The sequence below is a fragment of the Ceratina calcarata genome, unplaced genomic scaffold (genome assembly GCF_001652005.2).
Source record: "Ceratina calcarata isolate Rehan_Ccalc_2016 unplaced genomic scaffold, ASM165200v1 scaffold90, whole genome shotgun sequence".
Taxonomy (NCBI): Eukaryota; Metazoa; Arthropoda; class Insecta; order Hymenoptera; family Apidae; genus Ceratina; species Ceratina calcarata.
In genome coordinates this window covers 386,975-409,330 of record NW_017180369.1, presented here as the reverse complement: position 1 = coordinate 409,330, position 22,356 = coordinate 386,975, and the positions used below count along the sequence as shown (strand labels likewise).

Sequence of the window (22,356 nt, the reverse complement as noted above, 5' to 3'; positions counted from 1 at the left end):
AGGATTTTTAATCTTCTGCGCTTGGATCGCAGTCTCAACTTCTTAAAGATTGGCATTTCCTACGCCGCAGATGGGTACTCCGACATCATTGAATTTAAGAATCCTAATTATTTTCAGAATCGGTAATTTAGAATAGAAGCAGAGCGCGAGTCTTTGAGAACAAGCCATCTTCTCTTTAATAAAGTTCTTGTCGAAAATATAACAATTTTCTTGCGTATCTAATTCTTCGGCACTAGCTATGCTATGTAGCTGCGTTCAATTAATATGAAAAAGAACAAAATAATGTGCATCTTGTCGTGCTTGAAAGTAATTGCTTATTGAATCACCATTTGCCTTTTTCCACTTTTCTATTCTGCATACGCTTGAATATTTAACGCGACTGAATAGTCGAGGCAGCAAGGGATTTCTTCCCTTAAATGTATCAAGTTCGTAATTATAATTGACGCACGCTTAGAAGACTGGACTTTCGTTAAATGCCGAATAGAAGAAAGTTAGGTGAAGAAAACACGGATTCTGTGTACTCTTTTACTGAACATACATTAGAACGACGTGGTAAAGGAATGCCAGGGGTACTACATAAATACACATATCAAAATGTTTGGAAAAAGAATAAGAATTCTAAGTTCCTGAAGCTAGTCGTCCAATTTTCAAACGTTACTCCGTTCGAAAATCATTGATATTTTTATTTGGACCAATGAGTCTCCTCCGATGACTGTGCGTTTATCGCAAGCAAATGATATCCAGTAATAATCGTAAACAGAACTGATGCTCGACAGGGGAACGTTAAACGAAGTTTCGTTAGAAAAGAACAGAGAAAAGCAGAAGTGACATGCAATGAACACTGGACACGTCCAGAAAGACTCTCGTTTCGATGACTTGTTAAATCTTTTTTATACTCTTCACGCGCCTGTCGAAGCCTACATGTGTTTTTTTTTTGTTTCTTTTTCTCTTTATTTGATACATTTAGCCTCTGCCAATGTGAGCGAACGCACCGCGTTACTAGCGCTTTAATCATTTACAAATTAAACGCAGAAGACGGTTCTTAATTATTTCTCACATTTCGCGTCGTTGCTTTTTTTCTTCTCACGTAACATATATAATATATCGAAGGAAATTTTCTTTCTTTTCGTGTTATGTGTGTGTGAGTGTATGCATCTCTCTCTCTCTCTCTCTCTCTCGTGTGTGTATCCACAACTGAAGAAGAAGAAAAGAAAAGAAAGGAAAACCACAAAGAAATAGAGCGACTTATTATATCACAGTATCGTACGCAAAGCTTGTATGAAATCGCAGATAGAACAGCATAAAGGCCAAATGGCGACACTATACGCGCTTCGTTTCATATTTCCTTTTTCCCTCTCGGCGTTGATAATGAATCATTTTTCAGGAGGACAATATTGGTTTTCTTTTTTCCTTTATCACTCTTTCTCTAGGTAGACAAGAAGCATCGTTGATACGCATCCTCGCATTCTTCCTCGATATCATTTTCTCTCGCACGCATACATTTATAATTACACTCCCTCAGTCTCTCTCTCTTTTCTCACTTTCACCGCATATTTTCTTCTTCCACACACCATGGCAATTACACGTTTTTTTTTTTTTTTTTACATCCATGGTCCGTGAGAGCTTCGCGTGAGTCTGAGGTGTCTCAGTATTAATAGTAACAAAATAGTAAGCAACGGCCGTTGTGTTTACGCATCCTGAGAATAAATCGGGGTTTCTTCTGACTTCGTCGCGCGTTTCTCGCGGCTCTAGTCGGCGTAGAGACTCGCACACGGTCTGATCGCTCGCAATTACATACTCTCTCGTTCCTCTCCTCGTTTCCTCTCTCTCTCTCAGGTTTCACTTTCGTCGACGCTACTCAACGATTTATCGTCTGAATACGTATCACCGGCGAGGACAGTATCCAAGTAATATTCGAAGGCGCTTCTTTCTTTAATTCGTTAACTTTTCGATAAACGTTTTGGCCTTTTAGCTGATAGAGAAGAAAAAAAAAAAGAACTCTGTTATATCACAATGCTTACGCTCTACTACGGTTATACTCGCTAACGAAACGGCAGATGATACAATACAATGTTAATTAAAAAAGGAAAACTATACATACGTTATATAAATAAACTTATCGTTTCCATGACGTGACGCTATTCGAAAATTCTTTCAGTTTACTTAAAGAATACTTTCTCGTAAATAATTCGTTCTTAGCCGATCTCGCTGCTCGAGAAGGGAGAGACGTTTCAAATAAAAATCATGAAAAGGAACTCGAATATTACTTTATACTGCGTTCTTCGTACCCGCGCGAACGGGTGAAACTTTGGCAACATATTAAACGTTGGCAATAACATCTTTTCTTCAGTGTTCATTAATTTTTTTTTTCTCTTTCGTTTCGTTTTGCTTCAGCTGGGCAGCACAGCCTTTTACCATACACGTAAAATATTCCCTTTTTTCTTTTTTGTGTTTTTTTTTTCACGTTTTTTTTCCTTTTATTCTTTATACGCATAAGCACTCGCAACAGCTTCTGCTTCCTCTTACTTTAATCGTTATCGATAATTAGCAAGTACAATTAATAGTTAATCGAAGTTCCATCGTAATCGTTAATAATAATTAATAATAGTTATTAATATACGTATATACAACACGGAAAAACTGTTTTACACAGAGTAACAAATTGTACAATGACACAAGGCTAACACTGAGATCGTCGGATACCATTTCTCTCTTTCTCTTTCGCTCTCGCTATCTTTCTTTCTCTCTCTCTCTCTCTCCCACAATTATTCTTAAACCCTCGTTTGTCATTTTTATTTGAACACCATCAACATGCCCGCGCCCGATAAATTAGCGCCTCGTCTCGCGCAATGATCAACGAACACTTCTGAACGCTTCTGAAAACTGTTTAGAGAACTACTCGGAAATAATATCGGATTGCTTCAACGTTTGTTTCCAGAATTGTTCAAATTATTCGTCGCGATTATTATACCATCAGGTTAGACGGATTCGCGTACCTCGCGGATACGCGCGATTATTCTTTTCGATGTGTGCAAAAATGTTGCTGGCAAAATACGTACGTTTGGGCAGACGGTACCGGCGAAACTCGCGAAGAAGCAATCGAACTTGGAACGTAACAATCGTTCGCACACGAGGAATAATAATAGATAATAATGATAATAATCGGTAATACATGCGGTCGACGAGCGTAACAATTTAAGACGCGCGATAACATCAACTATCTTCTCTTCCCTCTCGGCCCTTCCTTCGTTTTCATTAAATTAATTTACATCTTTACAACGTTTCAACAGGTCAACCAAATCGATATAATAATAATTAATAATAATAATAATAATGATAATATAGGCTGACGATGAGAACAAGGTGTGGACGAGCGACGCGCTTGTTCTCCCCCGGAGCTATCCCATTTTCAGTGTACGTTCGATTAGGATTTTGTGCCCTTTTACGAGAGAAACGTATTATGTTTTCTAGAATAATTACAACAATAAATGCAATTAGCCTGTTAATCAACGAAATAGACGTGCTCTCTGTACTTCACTTGTGTTTAACAAACGCTCGATCGAACGGAAATAAAAGAAAAGAAACTGATGAAAATTACTGTTTGACTTTTGGTTCTCGCGTATAACAATTGAACGAAAGATATATATAAAATACATGGTCGGTTTGCACGCTGATATCTGTACAGCCAGTCAGAAATGTGAAAAAAACAAGAGCTTCGAATACTCGACGAGAGAATTAACCAACTGTTTCATTTATCAGGCAAAACGAGACTAACAAATTGACACGTGTGAAATATTCAAGATCCTCGTTCGCGTCGAACCAGCGTCGATCTTTACGATCAACCGCACACATCCGTTCACCCTCCTTTTTTAGTCGTTTGTTTATCAAGAGAATTATTTAATTGAACCACGTACTCCGAACGCAACGTACGGTGTGTCACAGCATAGCTGCCGCTCGCTACTATACAATTTTATGGTCCTATTTCCTTCTTCAAGTACTTCTATGCTAATCTCTGAGAGAGAACCTCGGCAGTCGTTGCCACGTGAACCGGTCACGAGGCAGAGGCTGGCTGAGGACTCTGCTAACTTTAAGGCGAAGGAGCACCTGACATGTTTTTTGAATAGTTTCTCGCATGCATAAGATCGGAATACCTTGAAGGAACATCATTCCGTTGATAAAAAAAATTATCGCGGTGTAAAGATACGATCGAGTCTCGTGATTAAAACAAATGAATTAGTCATACGATGTCTCTTATCTCTGGATCTTCAGAAACGATCACCCGGCTAGCGTGTAACAGTGAATTTACTTGCACTGACTGAGAGGAAAAGAAAATGCGACGTCTAAGGTATTTTAAAAACATGTATAAAATAATATAAAATTAAATGTAAAAGGCTTTAATACTTCTCGCTGTCAGTGTATCGGTGGTGATAAAAAGGAAAGAGCTTCGATATATACGTGACAATAAGAAATGAAACCGACGATCGTGTGTACAGCGTCAGGTTGCTTGAAAAATTATCTCATACGACGCGGAATGATACTCGCTTCAAGGTATGCGTCGGCATGCACCAATGATTCTTTTATAAGTGTTATATATCTTAATTTATTACTGATCTAAAAGCTGTACTCCCAGCTGTACCGTTATATCGCTGAACGAAAATGAATTAAAAAAAAAAGAAGAGAAGAAAAGAAACATTTAACAGACTTTGTATCTTCTGTTTTCATACCTAATTTCGAAGACGAAAAAAAAAAGAGAAGCAACAACAAAAACCGCCAATCTCGATTTGTTAATAACGATCAACTTCTCATTAATAATGATAATATTAATAGTGTAATAATAGTAATAATAATAATAATAATAATATTAGATAATCATGATCTAAGTAGACAAATACACTTTCATTCTCTCGTGCGAAACTTATCAGCGACGATCGGTTACTCTTATCGTTAGCTTCGGAAGCGATAAGTTCCCGCAGACTTTACACACTCGTTTATATGTATGTATATATCATTTTTTTTTATCGGCTTAACGCGTGTGATATTGCGAATCGAAAAGCACAGTGTAATTCCATCTCTGTCTCGATATTTCGTTCAGCTATCGAAAAATAAAATATGTAGGAGGTAGGCTTCCTATATAACAAATCTTCGGGAAAGGAATCATGTTTAATTCACTTGTTCGTTTCTTTACTTTTTGATTCACTACTCGTATAAGTTTCTTTTCCTCACTGTAGAGATCGATCACGACGACCGCAAAACGGATCTCTGTTATTTTGTTTGCTCGCCGAATCTCGAGGGTAACACAACAATTCCATGAATGAATTCCGTGAAAATTGAAAAACAGAAACACGTTCGGGAAACTAAACTGGACATCGGCTAGCAGAGTGTGTCTACGTAAGCTACGCGCATTCACACCATCGTACCTCTCATGATCACAAGCAAGTATTTTCGGTTCTCTTCGTTACAATTATCATTACCAATAATTGATAATTAATTCTTCGTTAGATAAGCGAGTCTGTGTAAAAATTTAGCGTTTTTCTTCCGACGCGTTCGCACTTTACTCACTGTCTGCTATCCAGTTTGTAAGACATTGAGCGAAACATTTGCAAAAAATCAGTTCTCGTGATTCTTTCTCCTCTTACCCCCATCGAATTTTCTTAAACTACTAAACCGTCGCTTGGAAGAAGTGACTACTTCGTATAGTTACCTGTCGATCACACTATCTTTTTTTTTCATCTTTAAATATTTTACACGTGTTTCAGTGACACAATTACATTCACCATATTTTTCTTTTTTCTCGTGTTAACACTTCACACATCCGTATAGCTCTCCTTACTTTTCATTTTACGTTCGTCTTAAATAAAGTACATGTAATCTAGCAATCACTATTATTTTTATTTTGTTTATCATTTACCTTCCTAAAGTTCTCTCCTCGAAGAATCATCACTGACCGCTGGCAACGATCCCTGTGTTTCCTCGAAGCGTTGCTCTCGTCCGTTAAGATCATCCCTCGGCTCGCGACTATTTAAGATACCTCTCCTCCTCAGCAGCTCAGCGGTATTCCCGGCGGACGATCTCAATTTTGGCATTAGTTAACATAACGGGCTTCTCTCAACTATTTGTAAACTTTATTACAATGGTCTAAGACGTATTTGTTACTTTTTAAAGGCATCATCAGCGTAACCCACTGTTGTCACGGCACACGCAGCTCTTCGACGATCTGCTCTGTAGTGATCTTCGTTTCAGTTAATTTCGAAACCTTTTCGAACGTTTCTTTTTTAATCCCGACTCGTAACACTCGTACGCGATTCATCCGAATTACGTATCTTTTATCCCCATCCCTCTTGCTTCCTTTTCATTATTCGTTTTCGAAACTTATACGAGGCATTTTTTAGGACTATGTGAATTCTTTCTTTTATATATATATATATTTTTTTTTACAAGGAAATTTCGTGTTCGTTCCCCGGAATATGTTAACGCGTTTCTAATTTAATGATTTTCAGTCGAATATTGTACCGGATGACAATACTGAAACTTCAATCTTGTGTTACGACGACCTCTTCAAAGGTATCTCGTAACGTATGTATGTACACGGTTTCAGAACGTACACTATCCGTAAAGTCTTTGTCTTTTCCTGGTGATTGACTATTTTATGTACATTAGCTTTAGAGGCACGGTTTGCGCCAATTGGCTTCACAGAATTATCACCGACGATTTGACTCGAGAATCAGTGTAGTCTCATTTCGTATTATTTATTCGTGACCGAGACCGATAGTTAACGTAGGTTTCTTTTTCTTTTTTTTACACGGGTCCGATCGTTCTGTTCGTACATCTTTACATACACGTTCGGTCTTGCGTCAGTGAGCAGACTCCTTTGGCTGTTTATAATTTTGCAACGTACAACTTGACACGGAGGTAATTTCGTAGTACAAAAACGTTATTGTATTATTTACCTCGTGATACTTTAGTGTCCATTTCACTGACCACTGTAGAACTGTATACGGCCGCCCGCAGTCACCGGCATTTCCCTCATAACAGCGTCCCACGCTGCATCGACAAACACAGAAATAATACAAACGTTTTAATAGTCGAAAAAGGTAGGTCGTACACACCGGTCTCAGTTCTACTTACCTAAACCAACGAACGAGACGATCTTATCGTGATTGTACGTCTGTATGTTAACGTCCTCTTCCGGTGCCACATATAGCATGGAGAAGTCCTCTTTTGGCTGATGATGATGCGCGGGCGGTGGCGGTAGACACGTGGGCGGAGGGAATCTCGGCGGATAGCCTATGCACGGTAATCGTTGCACTATCACCGGATGCATAGGCTGCTGCGTCACATGCGTATTCGGCGATTGCATGAAATTAGGCGTAAACTTATCACATCTCATATGTTTATCGAACATCGGGGGGTATCTATCGAAATTCGGCGGTTTGCTCAGAAGAGGCGGGACCACGGAAGGAAACACAACTGAACTGGCACTTGAATTATCTTCCACCGGCGAGTCCTCCGACAACAGAAGCTGTTCGTTCACCTCGAAACCGAACCTGAGTTCCGTCGGCAGTTCACTGTTTTTGGTAACGTCCGACGACGTCTCGTCCATCAATATGACCGCGGGCCTCGAACTCTTTTGTTGTTTAACGGGCGCTTGCGACTCCGACTTCTGGCACTGCTGGTCCTTCTCCGTAGTCTGCTGTTTCACTCTCTTCGTTTCGGCGTCGTCCTCTTTCGAATTCACTGGACACGCGTTTCCCGATCTGATCGTCTCGTGCTTCACATTGATGGTTTGCTCTTTCATGGTCTTCGTTGGTCTGTCGCTCCTCGACGACTTGCTAGCGTCCGAATCAGTGCTCTGAGTTTCTTGCGATGGCTTCGGATGGCTCGGGGCCTTTTGAGACTCGACTTCGTCGACCGAACCAGGCTCTTGGGTACTCTGGTTCTCGCAATGCGCGTTCGAGTTCTCGTTCTGCGGCTTCTTCGGGTTGTTGTCGTCGTGATGAAGGTAACCGGTTTTCTTCGAGTGCTCTTCGTGCGACGATTGATTGCTCTGGACGTACCCACCCCGGCGCGTTCGAGAATTGTTACATCTCGCGTTGACGACCGTCTCTTTGTTTCCGACGCTGTTACAATTCGGGTTGTTGTCGGACTCGGAGTTACAATTTACGATCGCGTTGCCGAGCCTCGATGGCACTGGATTCGTTAACGAAACGTCGTTAGACGTCGCGCTGTTACTATTGGGGTTCACGGTCCTCTGTTCCTGCTGCGTCAGATTTTGCCGCATTTTCTCAACGTCTTGCACGTATTTGATGACTTGGATGTTCTTGTTGATAGCTTCTTCTTGAGCCTCCGCCTTCTTCCTCTCCGTCGAGTTCTTCATCTTCGTCAGAGTCGGCGAAGGTGGCTTCTCGAAGGTAAGATTCAGAATATGATTCGAATGGGTGAAGTTGTGTTGCCTCGCTTTCTTGTCGGAGTGTTGCAGCTCGTCTAAACTGGGATAGTAATCTTGAGGGATCTTATCCGGTTCCGACGGCGTTTTAGGCGGCACGCTCGGCCACGAGGACGTGTTTAACATGTTCGGAACTATCGCCGACATGTTCAACACCGAATTGTGACTCATGTTGATGGTCGCCATGCGAGCTATGTCCGCGTAACTCGCCTGCGGGGTTCCGCCCGATGAGGTAGCTATTTTCGATAAATTGTGTTTGGACGTGTTCGACGTGACCGGCAACGAATGGACGGAGTCCGAATCGCTGCTGTCCGATTTATCGCTGTGAACAATAATCAGTTTAAACGTAATTTACGCTTCTCAACGGTCGGTCAGATCGAAAGAAGAACGTGAACGTCGATTTTACCTTGGCGGCATACTGCTTGCCGATTTTCTTCGTAGCTCGGGAGAAAGCGGCGTTCTATACTCGTTCGAGAAACCCCTGGAATTCTGTAGGTAAGAACCGGACGTCGCTAAATTCTGAGCCCTACTACCGCTCGAACTCCTTCTTTGCTTTTTACTTTTCTTCTTTTTGGTAACTACCAAGAATTCTGTTTCGTGTTCCGGCTCTGGATTGATTTTTTTATTGGAGTTTCGGCGACTAGCATAATCATCTCCGGTATCATTGCAATATATGGACTGACCTTCTTCCGTTCCCCAGGACCGCCTGTCGCCGCGGCTATCGATAGCTGCGTCTCCCGTGCTCCTTTGTTTCGCACGGCGCAAAGCGACATTGATCGTACCTAATCAATTGAATTGACAAAGGACATGAACATATTAATTTCCGGATCGTTTTTAACAATAGTCAAAGCAATAATAATAAGGGGATGGGCTCACCGTGTTGGCTAGAAATACTACTGGCACCGCTGGAGCTGACGCTTTTTTCCGTCGTGAGATCTTCGAGCTTAGTCTTAGATATCTCTTCGAGAGAATTGGATTTCTGTAACTTGGCAGGTAACTGTTCCCTTTTCGTGTCCTTCTCTTTACTTCTTGGTTTCGCTCCAGAACTAGTTTTTACCCTCACTAGATTACCTGGTTTCCCCTTCTTGTTTTTCGATTCCTTATTCTCGATAAAATTAATCAAACTGTCGATATCCTCGATGTTCCGATGCCCCTCGACGTTCTCAGCGTTGTAAACGATGACGTTCGGCTCCTGGGCATGCTTCCTCCTAGGCTTCTTACGCTCCCCGTTGTAATTCTGCACCGGGTTCCCATTCTCGTCCAAAGACTTCTTCTCCCCAGATCCTGTAGTATGCGCCGTGTACCTAGAGGCTTCTGTGCAAAATTCACAGATGTTGATTCGTTACGAAACGCGAGACACCAATTTACCTCGTAATTATACACGACGAACATTTTGTCGTATCACCTACCCATTGTGATATTCTGTGTTTGTAAAGATGCAGACATCATGGAGCATAAGCTTGGAACTACTTTACCCTGACTAGCACTGGAACTGTTCGCAGTTCCGCCGATACCGCATTTCACGCTGTTGAACGTTTGGAAGGAGAGGGCGCCGGTCACCTCTGTACCGTTAACAGATATTTTTGATTTATCTTGCTTCCCACTGTGCTCGCGGAGAGAGAAGTCTATGGTAGTGTCCACGGGAGTTTGAGCTATGTCGAAAGTGGTGCGGGATATATATTGAGGTCTACGCGGTTCGATAATTTTCATTTCAATTCCTTCATCGTCCTCTGTGTCCAACGAGTGAGGTCTCTGAACCCCACTTACAGTGGATCCCACATTCCTCTCGCTGATAGTACCCACCTAGACGGATTGAGCGACAACGAACGAATTACAAATGAGCAAGATACGCGTAATTCAGTAACCGGATCACACGATCGGAACACAGATTTACCTCGGCATCACCCAAGTCGATCACCATATAATCTGACTTATACTCCGGCGGTGGATTATCTGACTCGAGCATTTCATTTGTCCCGTGTTTACCCTTGCTGCCTCGTTTCTCACGTGTCTCGGTCTCGGTCTCGCACGGATCCTTCTTCGTATCCTTCTTATCCTTCTCCTTCTCGTCCTTCTTCGTACCACCGTACGCTGGTTTGTCCAACGATCTAGATTTCTCTTTATTGGTCCAATCGTACGCTGTCCTCTCCTCGCAAAAGCCCTTCTTGAAAAACGAACAGACATACAACGAGTTTAGCGACGAACGTCTAACGGCGCGGAGAACGCTTATTGGGGTACGTACCTTCTTATCAAATATTAAATCTAGGTTCACCAGCGAGGCAAGGCTGTGGGACGCGTTGACGTTCGAGGGTAACGAGCCACCTTCCCTTTGCCTGGCAGACACGCTGGGTCCCGTGTACTTCTTATTCTTTCTCCTGTTCCCTCCGTACGTGTGGCTAGATCCGGACGCCAAGTACGCGAAGCTACTGTCGAATTCTGAGGTAACAGGCTGTGCCAGATTTTGCAGCGATCCACCGTGTGTTAATCTCTCGGATACAGAATCCCTTTTATGCCTCCTACGATTCGACCCAGGCAAACAACGTGAATTAGTTACTATCCTACGGCCTTCCTCCGTTTCATCGGCTTCAGCTTCCTGCAGCAGTTCCTGAAACGTGTGTCAATAAATTCGATTGCCGCAGTACGAAAGGGCAGGGGAATCACGACGCTTACTTTAAACAAACTCGATTTTCCTTCACGATCTTTGGGACACTTATAAGTTATAGCTTCGTCTAGTAGTGCACGTAGTTCACCCTCGTTTAACGTAGACAGAGTAGCTGGTTCTTCCTAAACGTTATGACAAAACGGACGGACTTTAGAACTCTGTTGTTAATTACAATTGTGCAACGGTTTCATTGATACAAAAAGAAATTGTTGTTCGAACGAAATTAATAAACGGCGGATTAAACGCAGCAATGGAACAGACTTTACGATTAAAGAGACGTTCGATCTCGGATTAAGAACCTATTTCTTTTCAACGAGAACTATTACATAAGCTGAAATGAATTAGCAGCATCGAGTACAGTTTCTTGTACAATAAAAAGAACGATGATACTAATTTCGAAGGTGTGCAAACGTAAATCCGCGAATACAGTGTGGATATATTCTGTTAAACGTGAACTGTATGTCCACGAATACTATGTGTGTAACCTGTACACGGTTCAGGAACATGTTTGGCAATGTAGATTCAAATATGGAAAGTATGCCAAGAGTTCAATCCAAACTTTAGGAGTAAACCATAAGTGGAGGTGCATTGAAAGATGTACTGAGAGACTAAAGGACATTCAGGACAGCCATCATTTGGTCAAAATACTTTGTCGCATTATCAGTTCCGTGTGATCCACCTTCCTTTTAAAAAAAATTCAACGATAACGTACAGTTGCAAAATGACACGGATGGAATCCCTTGGAGAAATTTTAACTGAACAATGTGGCGTTTTAATGGTGTAACAGATCATCGAAGGAGAACAGATTTTCTACTGGTAAATGAACACCATGATACAAAGTAGACCACAGGCCAGATAAGCATGTGGATATAGATAGATACAAAGTGAATTTAAGGTTTCACTTATTGGATTTTATGAAGAAATATAGAGATCACATAAAAAAAGGCGTATTAGCATAAATGATGTGGACTGTATTACAGACACGCACACATGTATATTATTTTTATCAAGTTAATTATACACACTCTGGTTCTGGCCGACTTTAAAACACCCAAATCGCTGATTTATCATTGTTCATCGGAATTTGAAATGGGATCGGTTTTATATCCTTGTTATCTCTCCAATGCTAACCAATTCGTGCGAACAGCATGTAACATTGTTACACAGAAACGTAGTATACAACTGTTTATATAACAGGAGAGAAAAAAGTGCAAGCCTCAACGGGCTTTTATTTGATTTACTTACAAAATACTGCATGAATATGTATATTATCACGAAACCAACATTTCCCTTCCGCGAGGTATGGACAAAGTAGAAAATATTGCGAGAAACCATGCATGATGTGTCATTTATTTTCGTATGCCGATTCGACTAACATTGCCTTGCGGCAACCTAACCAGCTTCAATTCAAAGCAAAATATCTTATCAGAATGGCTGCCCATGTAAAAAAAAAGAGAAATAATTGACTACTGCAGATTTCTTTTTCCTTCGTTTGAGACGGTATATCTATATACCGTCAGGAGTCAGAGCTGTTGAGAAATAAACTTTTATCGTAAGCCACATATTGAAAAAAAAAAAGGAAGACTTAACGCGATTAAGCCTGCTCCGAGCGCACGTCATTATTGCGAGTACAATAAAATTACTTTTAACTTACTGGCCACCGAATCGACGTGAAATACAATAAAATACTCGACACGTTCTGCACAAGCTCTTATCAAACCGACGACGGGAAAAAAAGACGAGAGTTCCATCGTACGTTTCGCAGTATTGAGTAACATGCCTTACAAGAAGAAACAAAACGAATCTACGTGGTTTCGCGTGCGAACAGTGGAAACCAATCGTCTTTGAAGATTCGGTAGCCACTGTTAATGAATACTCGCGAGTCCTTGGGAATGCGAAGAGGACAGCCGATACCTATCGGGTTTACCTTCGCAGCCAAATTAAAATGGGACACACACTCGGAACGAGTTTGGGCTTTTCCAGAGATCGATAGGGGTTCGCGATTAGCTAATTGAGAGACACGAGATACCGGGGTGACTTACAGGCGAAGGAAAAATCTGCTGGGCAGTGCCGGCACGGAATTTATATTTTTAGAGGGCACCTGGGTCGGCTGCAGTCGTCTCTCCTCCGTTCAACCGCGATGCCCGCGATATACCAACGTTACGCAGAAATTCTCCCCGTTTCGGCACACGGTCAACGTTCCTAATGACACTCTATCACTGTTCGCGAAGACCAATATCGGCAGTATCGGAAATATATTGCCGATTTAAATGCTATTGTGACGAGCGGGCGCGGCGCGCTCTTCTCACCATGGCCGCCGCCATTACACTGAGAACACGGCCATTCCAAGACCGTAACAACCGACGGGCCCCCTGACATCACGTCCCTATTCATTACACTGTCATTTTTACATCGTATCATCGTGCAACCAGTTAAACAGTTGCATAAATTTACACGCAAAACGACGATACAAACGATTCTTGTCTACGACGAACGAAACTTCATTTCATACAACGTCGAGCCAGAATCTTATTCGTTATTTTTTAAACTTTGACAAATCATTAAATTGCATCATGAAACGATCTCATTGGTCAGTGTCTGCTTCTCTGTGATCTTAATTATATGTAAATGTAATCGTGGTATGATTAATAACACAAGCTCCAATTAGGAACTCGAACTCGTATCTTAGAACTACAACATACTGTGAAACTTGTAACGATTCGATGCGTAACGGTACGTTGCATGTCTCAAATGTTGTATTACAACATCTTTCATAGAAGAAGAGATCTCTCACAGAGCAATTAAAAAATTGGAACCAATTGACTGGTCAAGGTGTTCAATCCTTGAATCCCGTTTGATCATGAACGAGCATTGGAATTTAGCTAAGTCCTTGTGTAAATTTCATACCTGCTTACTGTCAGAAGTGATGCAAGTAGGTACACCTTGATTTATCGGATCTGAAGGGACGTCAGTGTTCGTCGTTGGGGTACACTCTACATTCTGGCTACCGAGAGTTTCAACACCTACCACTGCAGCTTCGATATCTCTCTCGTTAGAGATCTCACTGTTATTGTTTTCAGCAGTTTTGTCAGGTGCTACTGGCTCTTGACGATGTTCCGGCCCTGGGCCCATTTTGATCGAAGTTGACACTGCCGTGTCCGCCGTGCTCATAGTTTCATCATGTTTCTTTGGCGTTCCTCGAGACCTAGGCGCCTGGTTCCTCGTTCAGATCAGGAACAAAGATCCAAGATCCTCTCATCTCGTCGATTCAACTTTGTTCACTCAACGAAATCATCACAACAGTTGCGTCCGTGTAAACGAAACCATTTTTCATCATCCCGATTGAAACCCATTCAAACGATCCTGCCGTTTACTATACTCGATTTTACGCGCGTGCCAGGCGCGTTGCGAAGCTGAGAAAAATGGCACCGTCCACTACCGTCCAACGGTCTCGCTACTGTCGATCAAAACGAAGACCGTTCATTGCAACTCGATCCGTTCCTCTACTTCAATCAGCTCGTACATTCCGTTTCACGTGTACGTCGAGGCTCCGATCCATTCTTCGCTCCCGCAACAGCCGGCGACGTCTTGTCGTGAGGTTACCGCTGGTCTACTTGTCAGATTCGGTGGCAAGTCATAATTGTCCGTTGGTAGACAGAAGGTACGTCAAGCGTTTCGCGCGCTGCTCGTGCATCGACGAAAGACGAATATCTATTCAATACTCGTACGGTACGTTCATTGGAAGAAAGATCTAAGAGTATGTCTCGTTTTCTCATTGATATGTTCCTACGAATATCCGTTGCTCTCGCGCAAACAACAAACTACGAACGATATACATGTTCCAATTCGGGAACAAACCTCTGATTTATCGTTCAACTTATATTCGATTCATGCGAGAACTACGTAACAGCAGATACGTATTAAAATGTATAATACAAAACGAATGGAATGATTTTCGTAGCACCTGTTAGAACTTCATTTCGTAAACAGAGGATAGTGACTGTGTTCCAGTGACATGTCGAGTCGTACAGTTTTCCACGCGTTCGCGTCAGCTCGGATCAAAGAGGCGCGAGGAAAAGTCCAATTTTGGTGTTACAAAACGAGGTTGAGAGCCGCCGTAGTTTCGGACACTCATAAATCCAAAATGGCCGTTGTCGATATTAAAATGCACATTTCTCTCGTGTACGCTGCTCGTACATTTTTCTTTCCACTAAATGCGATCTACTTATAGCGTTGTTCCAACCGGGTACACGGACAGAAGACGCGAGAACGAAACGTATTTCCCCAAAACGACGACGGCGACGTTTCTCGCATTGCCTGTACACACAGAGGACGTATGCGTGTGTTAAATGTACGTAGTTCGACTCTCGCCGACGTTCCGCCGTGCACAGGCCTTGAAAATGTACGATGTATCACTTCTGATACGTTTCACTGACAGTTAGAAGCATCGTACGGCAATCAGGAGCGGCTGATCGGATCATCGGAGCGTATTCCAAAATTGTCGGCGAATTATCGATCGCTTGATATTACTTCTGTCCGTGCACTCTCCGACGATGGCACGACAGCTCGTGACGGGAACGTTTCGTCGAGACGTTCGTAACCGATGGTAAACAGAGAACGGCACTGACGATACTTATTTTAAATACAACATTAACTGTGTTCGATAAAATGGAAAGTAGTCCACCCGAAACTTCATCGCTTTCGATCGTCCGAAATTCAATCGCACGGTCAATCAGTCCTTAGCACTGTAACGTTTTCACTCGATCCGATCTCATCGTTACGGGATTTCTCGCTCCCGTCGGTTGATCACGTTTCAGAGGAGGGTTTTAAAGGAAAACTGACGTAAATCTGCACGGGCAGTTTTCTCGCGACACAATAAACGATCGCTTTTGCGCAGAGAAACGGCGGACCAGCCGTTTAGCCTCCGAAAATGTCGTCTGGCTTCAGGAGCGTACGTCAAGATATTTTCTGCTACGCGAACACGATTTTTTTCTCCAGATATTTCAAACGTAGTCGACGTTACGATGGTAAAAATAGGATTCACGAAATAAATGTCATGTTTCAAAAGCTGACGCATTACCCCGAGATTTTAATTCTATTCGTTTCCAACGAAATGGATTTCGATGAGAATCTTCGTTTCTGAATTCCATTATGGTCGAGCAGAAATTCTGTTTTATAAGAATCGTGGCCACGTTCTATTTCCGCGTAATATAAATAAATGCGTTTGCAAACGAGAGCTCCGGCGAAATTTTAATAGACACAACACTGGCCCCGTACGCGTCACTGGGGTCGATACATCTCGAAGTCGAATCACGATGCGATATGGTCGTCGATTCTACCAATTCATTGACGTTATGCGCAGCCTATATATTCCTTTTCTTTATAGTAATTCAGATTAAATTGAAGACAGCAAAGTGTACGGGCGATCGGATAGTCGCGAGCTAACGTGAATTAAGAAACAGGAACGGTATCGTTTGCCACGGTGAGCCACGCACGAGGGATCACCAGTTTTTACGCTCGTTCACGGATAAACAGGTTCCGTCACTGTTTCCAAAACAGTGGAAGATAAACGGACGCGGCAGAATGACGAAGTCTGAGAATATATTCTTGTTCGTACCCAACATCATTGGTAAATAACTATTCACAATCTATTACTTTCGTTTTTACCATCGTGATACGTTAACAATTCGATGCGAACTACTCTCATACATGTGAAATAACAAAGGTGTATCGAAACTTCAAGGCAGCTTATAAATACGTATTTCGTTTTTATCGATTTCCAAAACTAAAGCCGATCATCAGGAAACTCGTATCACAGTTCTTCTACATTCGTAAAGCCTTTGTACTTTCTGCTGTATGATCATATCCTAATCGATTGCACTTCTGTCCTGATCATTGATAGCATAGTCATAATTGTTTACTATTGAGTTAATAAAGAATATGATAAGAGAAGGATTGAATGTACAGCACTTTAGAGACTTCCTGTATTGATTTGTAAGGTAGCTCAAGTTTCTGAGTGTTTCTCAATACGTATCAAGCAGAAATATGAGAGAAGAATTATTTAATCGGCATAACTAAGCTACGATTACTTCGAGCTAAACGTTAACACTGTCAGCAGTAATAATATACGCATGTTGTCAACAGGCTACGGCAGAGTGATCCTGGCCATTATATCTTTCTACTTCATGACAACTAATCACGTTATCGCATTGTGGTGTTACATTATTAGTGCACTGTTAGATGCAGTGGATGGTCATGCAGCGAGATATTTTAATCAGGGCACCAAGTTTGGTGCCATGCTAGATCAGTTGACTGATCGTGTCGGTACCATGTGTCTCTTAGCCACACTGTGCATATTTTATCCATCGTACTCGTTTTGGTTTCAACTGAGCATGGCCATCGACATTAGCTGCCACTGGATATATTTGCATACGTAAGGATCAATCTTATTCAAACACACGTACGAATTATGACGTTATCGTTGCACGAAGATATGAGAGAAGAGAGCTGTAAATATGTTTACTAACTTTCTGGTAAGATGGTTCATGAGCCACTGTGCATTCCAGATCTATTCTACAAGGAAAAACGAGTCATAAGTTCGTCGATATGTCTGAGAATCCAATTATGAGAGTGTATTACACTAATCGTACAGTCTTGTTTTTGATGTGCGCTGGCAACGAAGCCTTTTACGCTGCACTGTACCTGCTCTACTTCACCGAAGGACCTACAAGTAAGCTACTCCCGTTTTAACTGATCATAATTCATCCTCGACGTTACGTCGGATCGTTTACACGTACGTTTCTGTTTCAGTTCTCGGTATAAGTTTATTCAGGCTGGTCATGTATCTATCCGCGCCAGTGGCGTTTGTCAAATCTGGCATCTCTTTGTTACACGGATACGTGGCCTGCCTGAATCTGAGCATAATCGATCTCAAAGAGAGACAAGAACGTCCGAAGATCAATTGAATCGTCCTATCCGATATCTCAAATTAAATGTGATAGATCGATCTTCCTTATTTTAATATCCGTCATATGCAAATATATATGTACACATTTTTACTAGCTGATCCATTTGAACGTGCCAGATACCTCGAACTAAATAGAGTCGACGAACTATTTTAATATAAAGTGGACATACTTGGTGCTAGTCAATGTTTCATTCCTATGTTGTCAACAAGCATGTTGTGAGCATTTTACTTTCTAATAAGATTCTACGCTAGTTAAGGAAAAGACTTCATCAGTTGTACTCGACCGTATTTTTCTATTTAGTCAACTCTTTTTATACATTTAAATAATGTACGCGTGATTTAAATTGTGATTTGTTTTTTTTAATCGTTTTTGTAGAATGTATACCGTAGGGGGGACACTGATGAAATATGTTGATTTTCGAATATTTTAATGTACGCTAGCAAAATCTACTCGATCCTCCATAATCTTATAGTGTTATACTTTTGCTGTACTTCATAGTTTATTGTATATCGATGTCTCTTTAATGTATAAAGCCTGTTTCAAAACGTTTAACAAGTATTTTTATCCCCCTCACACAGTTATCTTTATTGTATAATAATCCTTAATACAAGATATTGTAATCTATCCTTATCTATCACAGTTTAACATACATTAAGATTAATTAAGGTTACACGTGTATCATTACATATGTATAAACATGTTTTCTACTAAATATATACGTATGTACACGTATATCTAGTATCTATGTATATGTTTATATGTGCACGTTAATTCCTCTGTTACTATGAAGACTTCTCATTGCTATAAAGTCAAAAAGCATGTAATATACATTATGGAGATCAGAGGAAGGGTAATCTATCACATTGAAAAACTGATATAAAAGCAGTGAGAAGGGATTAAACGGAAAGTAACATAGAAATGTCTATCGCGATGCAATTAAACTGTGTAGACTGTGGTATCTACTTTGGAACTTATCGAAAACCAAACGACACGATAAACAATATGAATATTCTTTGTTCAGGGTGTTATTTATAACGCAGCTATTATTATTACCATCGGGACGTTCTGCTAAATCATTGCAAAAACAGGGGAAATAATCGAGTAACACGTGTATCTCACGGTGTCAACGAAAATCATTCGAAATTGTACAGATCACTTCGTCTCGTCCCGGTACTCGTTCGGTTAATACGATTAGTCGTACGATAAATCTACATCGCGCGAGAATACTTAAATGACAAAGTGTTGAACTAACCTCGAGGGTTTTGCTCTCACTCCCCCATCATGATCAGTCATGTTTCGGCGCCATGTTAACACTTCAAACATTCGCGCATGTTGGGAAGTTCAGTAAATTCCTCGGAGTTTCTTCTTCCCATTAAAATACCCTGAAATGAAACCGTCACAGTCTACGGTCGACGAGGTTTGCAAGAGACGTTTCACTTTGCCGGTGTTTACAGTTTCCGTTACGTTACGACTCGCGAAACAAAGTAGAACATTTATAAAAACAGATGAGAATTGTTCACCGGCTTACTACGGGATGATTCGCGATACGACAGCGCCGCGCCAAAATGGTGTCCGTTAAATGGCGGTTTGTCTGTCCGTCATTCGAAGCTGCGACCAACATAGTTCATTCCAAGTAACGTTTCATTTTTATCTACACGCGTGTGCCAGACTTTGGGATTTCACGATCTACAATATTATTACTCGACGGATCTTTAATTTTTCCGTTTCGACCTTCTCTCATGATTCAAATGCGAAACGACCAAGTACCACGTTCTCCACGGAATTAGTTATTTAAATCACACGTTCGTATAAATGGTAATTATTCAAAGTACTCGTCTTCGCTTTTATTGGTTTATGTAACGTTAAATAAACATTTATTATGTTATTGTTACATATTTCGAATGTATAAAAATATAATGGTCGAAATTTAATTATATATTAGTGCGTAGCAAAAATATTCTGTACAAAGTATGCGAGTACTTTATATACATGCACCGCATACTATTAGAATAACTCGGTATTAAAGTTTTCACACAATCGCAAACGAAACCTCATGGGTATGTACTATCAACATGGAAACACGAAGTAATGATTTTTTTTATAAGAAGAAACGAAAGATGTAAACACCAGATTGGGTCGCCATCGAGCAATGGATGACTTACTCCTACTGATTTATTACTCGCGCAATACAGCTATCAAATTCTCCGCGTAGTCTAGGTCTGCTCGCGAGGGATACAACAGTTTCATGTTACCCTCCATGTCCACCACTTTTACTTGTTCGACGACTAAATTGTGATAGTTCGATGAGTTTTCCTCTTGGGAGACAGACGCGAATCCAAGAACGACCAACTCCTTCAGAAACTGGTCCAACACGTTCCTGTTGAAACGATAAATTCACGTGTTAATGTAGTCAGAATCCTTTCTCTTCTGTAAAATGATACTCACCTGCAAATCTGATACGACGTAGCGCTCGTTACTTCTATCAACATCTCTTGAGAATCGGCAGACATCTTCGTAATGTCACTGTTCGTTATTGGTGGAAACGATATCACTTGTTCCGTAGCATCCAGTAAACAGGGAAACAAAGGTTTTCCTTCTAACAGATAGAGGTACTTGTGAATGCCCGAGTATACGTTACGTTTCTTCTCTTTTCTGAGATTCTCAGCTTCAGCTTGCAATCTTTGGAACAATGCGACACCGGTGTAAACCTTGTTATGCATCAATGGCTTGATCTCCAGTTCATTCGGTGGCATCGCCGTGTACGTTAAATCGCCTAAATAATTAATACAACGTTATTAACTCGCGTACATTCGATCTACGTATACGGTTTGATGTCTGTACGATTACCCGGTGCGATTAACTTTAAATCGTGCGTAGCGATCGTAGCTGCATTTCGTTTCTCGCATATCCCGTCGTGCAATCTCGTTTGAAACTGAATGAACTTTTTGAAACTATCTTCCGTGAACTTCATATTTCTTACAATGCAAGCTGCAATATAGGGCCTGATATTTTTTACATGTTTCGTGATTTTAATTACTGGTGTCTCGTTTGTCACTTTCAATACTTTCAACTTGTGCGTTAAAGCCTCTATCGAGTTGGCATTGTTTTCAGATTCAGATAATCTCTGTGCCTTCTTCCCTTTCTTCGATTTAGAATTCGCAGAAACAGAACCGTCCTGCTTTGCGCAGTGCAATTTCACGTATTCCATTATCTGCTTGGTTCTGCATTGATCGACTAACTTCGACAATCTCTTGTCCGTCAATGCGTTTCCTTTTAAATCGAGGTCCTTCAACTTGTTGCAATCAGCTATTTCACCTGGAACAGCTGTATCATACCGATTAATTCGACCAATCGAACGGAATAGTTTTGAACTCCCAGACACAATAGATTACCTGTAATAGAGTTGTCTGCGACGTTTAATATCTTCAACGATGCGAGCTGACTTATGGTGGTAGGAATTGCTTTTATCTTGTTTCCATTCGCGTAGATTTCGCTGAGGTGAATTAGCTCCGGGTAACAGACGTCGGGGAACTCCTCAAACTGGTTGTTGGAAAGGTCTAAAACGCTCAATTTGACGTTGCTCATCTGCGTTGGCAACGAGCGCAAAAGGTTCGAGCTCAAGTTCATCGTCGTTAGCTGGGGAAGTTTACTGATCTCATCCGGCAACGACGACAACTTGTTTCGCGAGCAGTCGAGGACCTTTAGTTTCTCTAATTTCACGATCGTGCCAGGTATCTTCGAGATATCGTTCGAATGCAGAACGAGAGTGGCTAAATTTACCAGCTGGCCAATTTCCTCCGGCACCTCGTGCAAGCATGTCTGTGTGATGTTCAAGTAGTTCAAGTGTTGCAGGTTAAACAGTGACTTGTCCAAGCCCCTTTTCTGGATCAATTCGGAGATCGCCGAGCCTGACAACACCAGCTCGTGTTTGTTCTCCGCGGCGGCGGCTTTGATTACGTGCCACGAATCGTCGATCGTCATTATTAACGTGCGTTAGATCGAGAATTTCTCGTATCCTAACGTCATACGCAGTACTCGGGTCGTGTGCCGTTACAGGTTACTTTGAATGCCGGTCTCCACGGTTTACAATGTGCGTTACTGGATGGTGGCGATTTCTAGCGGCGCGGCTAGCCGTAGGTACTGCTGTTCTTGCTGTTACCTGCCAAAAAGGTTTTTGAAATAAACAATTTCGTATATTAATTAATTATTGACGCTACCGAAAAGTTTATTATACAGAAATTGTAGGTATTGAAGTCCTCTACAAGAAAGATTCTATGTATTTT

At 41.4% G+C, this 22,356-nt stretch overlaps 3 protein-coding genes across 8 annotated transcripts; 1 reads left to right on the top strand and 2 right to left on the bottom strand.

Moving 5' to 3' along the window:
- Window positions 1–511: 511 nt before the first annotated feature.
- On the bottom strand, window positions 512–16,342 carry tyf (twenty-four). 4 transcript variants are annotated; one of them, XM_018035435.2, is made up of 10 exons: window positions 14,013–16,342; window positions 11,114–11,227; window positions 10,686–11,048; window positions 10,338–10,607; window positions 9,853–10,246; window positions 9,320–9,757; window positions 9,127–9,225; window positions 8,850–9,051; window positions 7,126–8,765; window positions 512–7,041 (listed from the first exon to the last, which is right to left on the bottom strand). In XM_018035435.2, exons 1-10 carry the CDS (start codon window positions 14,274–14,276, stop codon window positions 6,971–6,973), a joined length of 3,855 nt encoding a protein of 1,284 aa, XP_017890924.1. In that variant the 5' UTR covers window positions 14,277–16,342; the 3' UTR covers window positions 512–6,970. The 4 variants fall into 4 exon arrangements, with proteins under 4 accessions (XP_017890924.1, XP_017890921.1, XP_017890923.1 ...); XM_018035432.2 differs by having other exon boundaries at window positions 8,850–9,225; XM_018035434.2 differs by having other exon boundaries at window positions 8,850–9,225; window positions 9,320–9,754.
- Window positions 16,343–16,489: 147 nt separating this feature from the next.
- Pis (phosphatidylinositol synthase) lies at window positions 16,490–18,620 on the top strand. Its single transcript, XM_018035438.2, has 4 exons — window positions 16,490–16,734; window positions 17,250–17,538; window positions 17,672–17,835; window positions 17,916–18,620. Exons 1-4 carry the CDS (start codon window positions 16,689–16,691, stop codon window positions 18,068–18,070), a joined length of 654 nt encoding a protein of 217 aa, XP_017890927.1. The 5' UTR covers window positions 16,490–16,688; the 3' UTR covers window positions 18,071–18,620.
- A 9-nt stretch (window positions 18,621–18,629) lies between these two features.
- Window positions 18,630–22,283, bottom strand: LOC108631480 (leucine-rich repeat-containing protein 47). Of its 3 annotated transcripts, none has more exons than XR_001916927.2 (5): window positions 21,466–22,283; window positions 20,921–21,397; window positions 20,519–20,846; window positions 19,326–20,450; window positions 18,630–18,874 (listed from the first exon to the last, which is right to left on the bottom strand). XR_001916927.2 is itself a non-coding variant. In XM_026818874.1 (5 exons), exons 1-4 carry the CDS (start codon window positions 22,052–22,054, stop codon window positions 20,249–20,251), a joined length of 1,596 nt encoding a protein of 531 aa, XP_026674675.1. In that variant the 5' UTR covers window positions 22,055–22,283; the 3' UTR covers window positions 18,630–19,476; window positions 20,236–20,248. The 3 variants fall into 3 exon arrangements, 2 of the variants coding, with proteins under 2 accessions (XP_026674675.1, XP_017890926.1); XM_026818874.1 differs by having other exon boundaries at window positions 18,630–19,476; window positions 20,236–20,450; XM_018035437.2 differs by having other exon boundaries at window positions 18,630–19,455; window positions 20,236–20,450.
- Window positions 22,284–22,356: the final 73 nt, after the last annotated feature.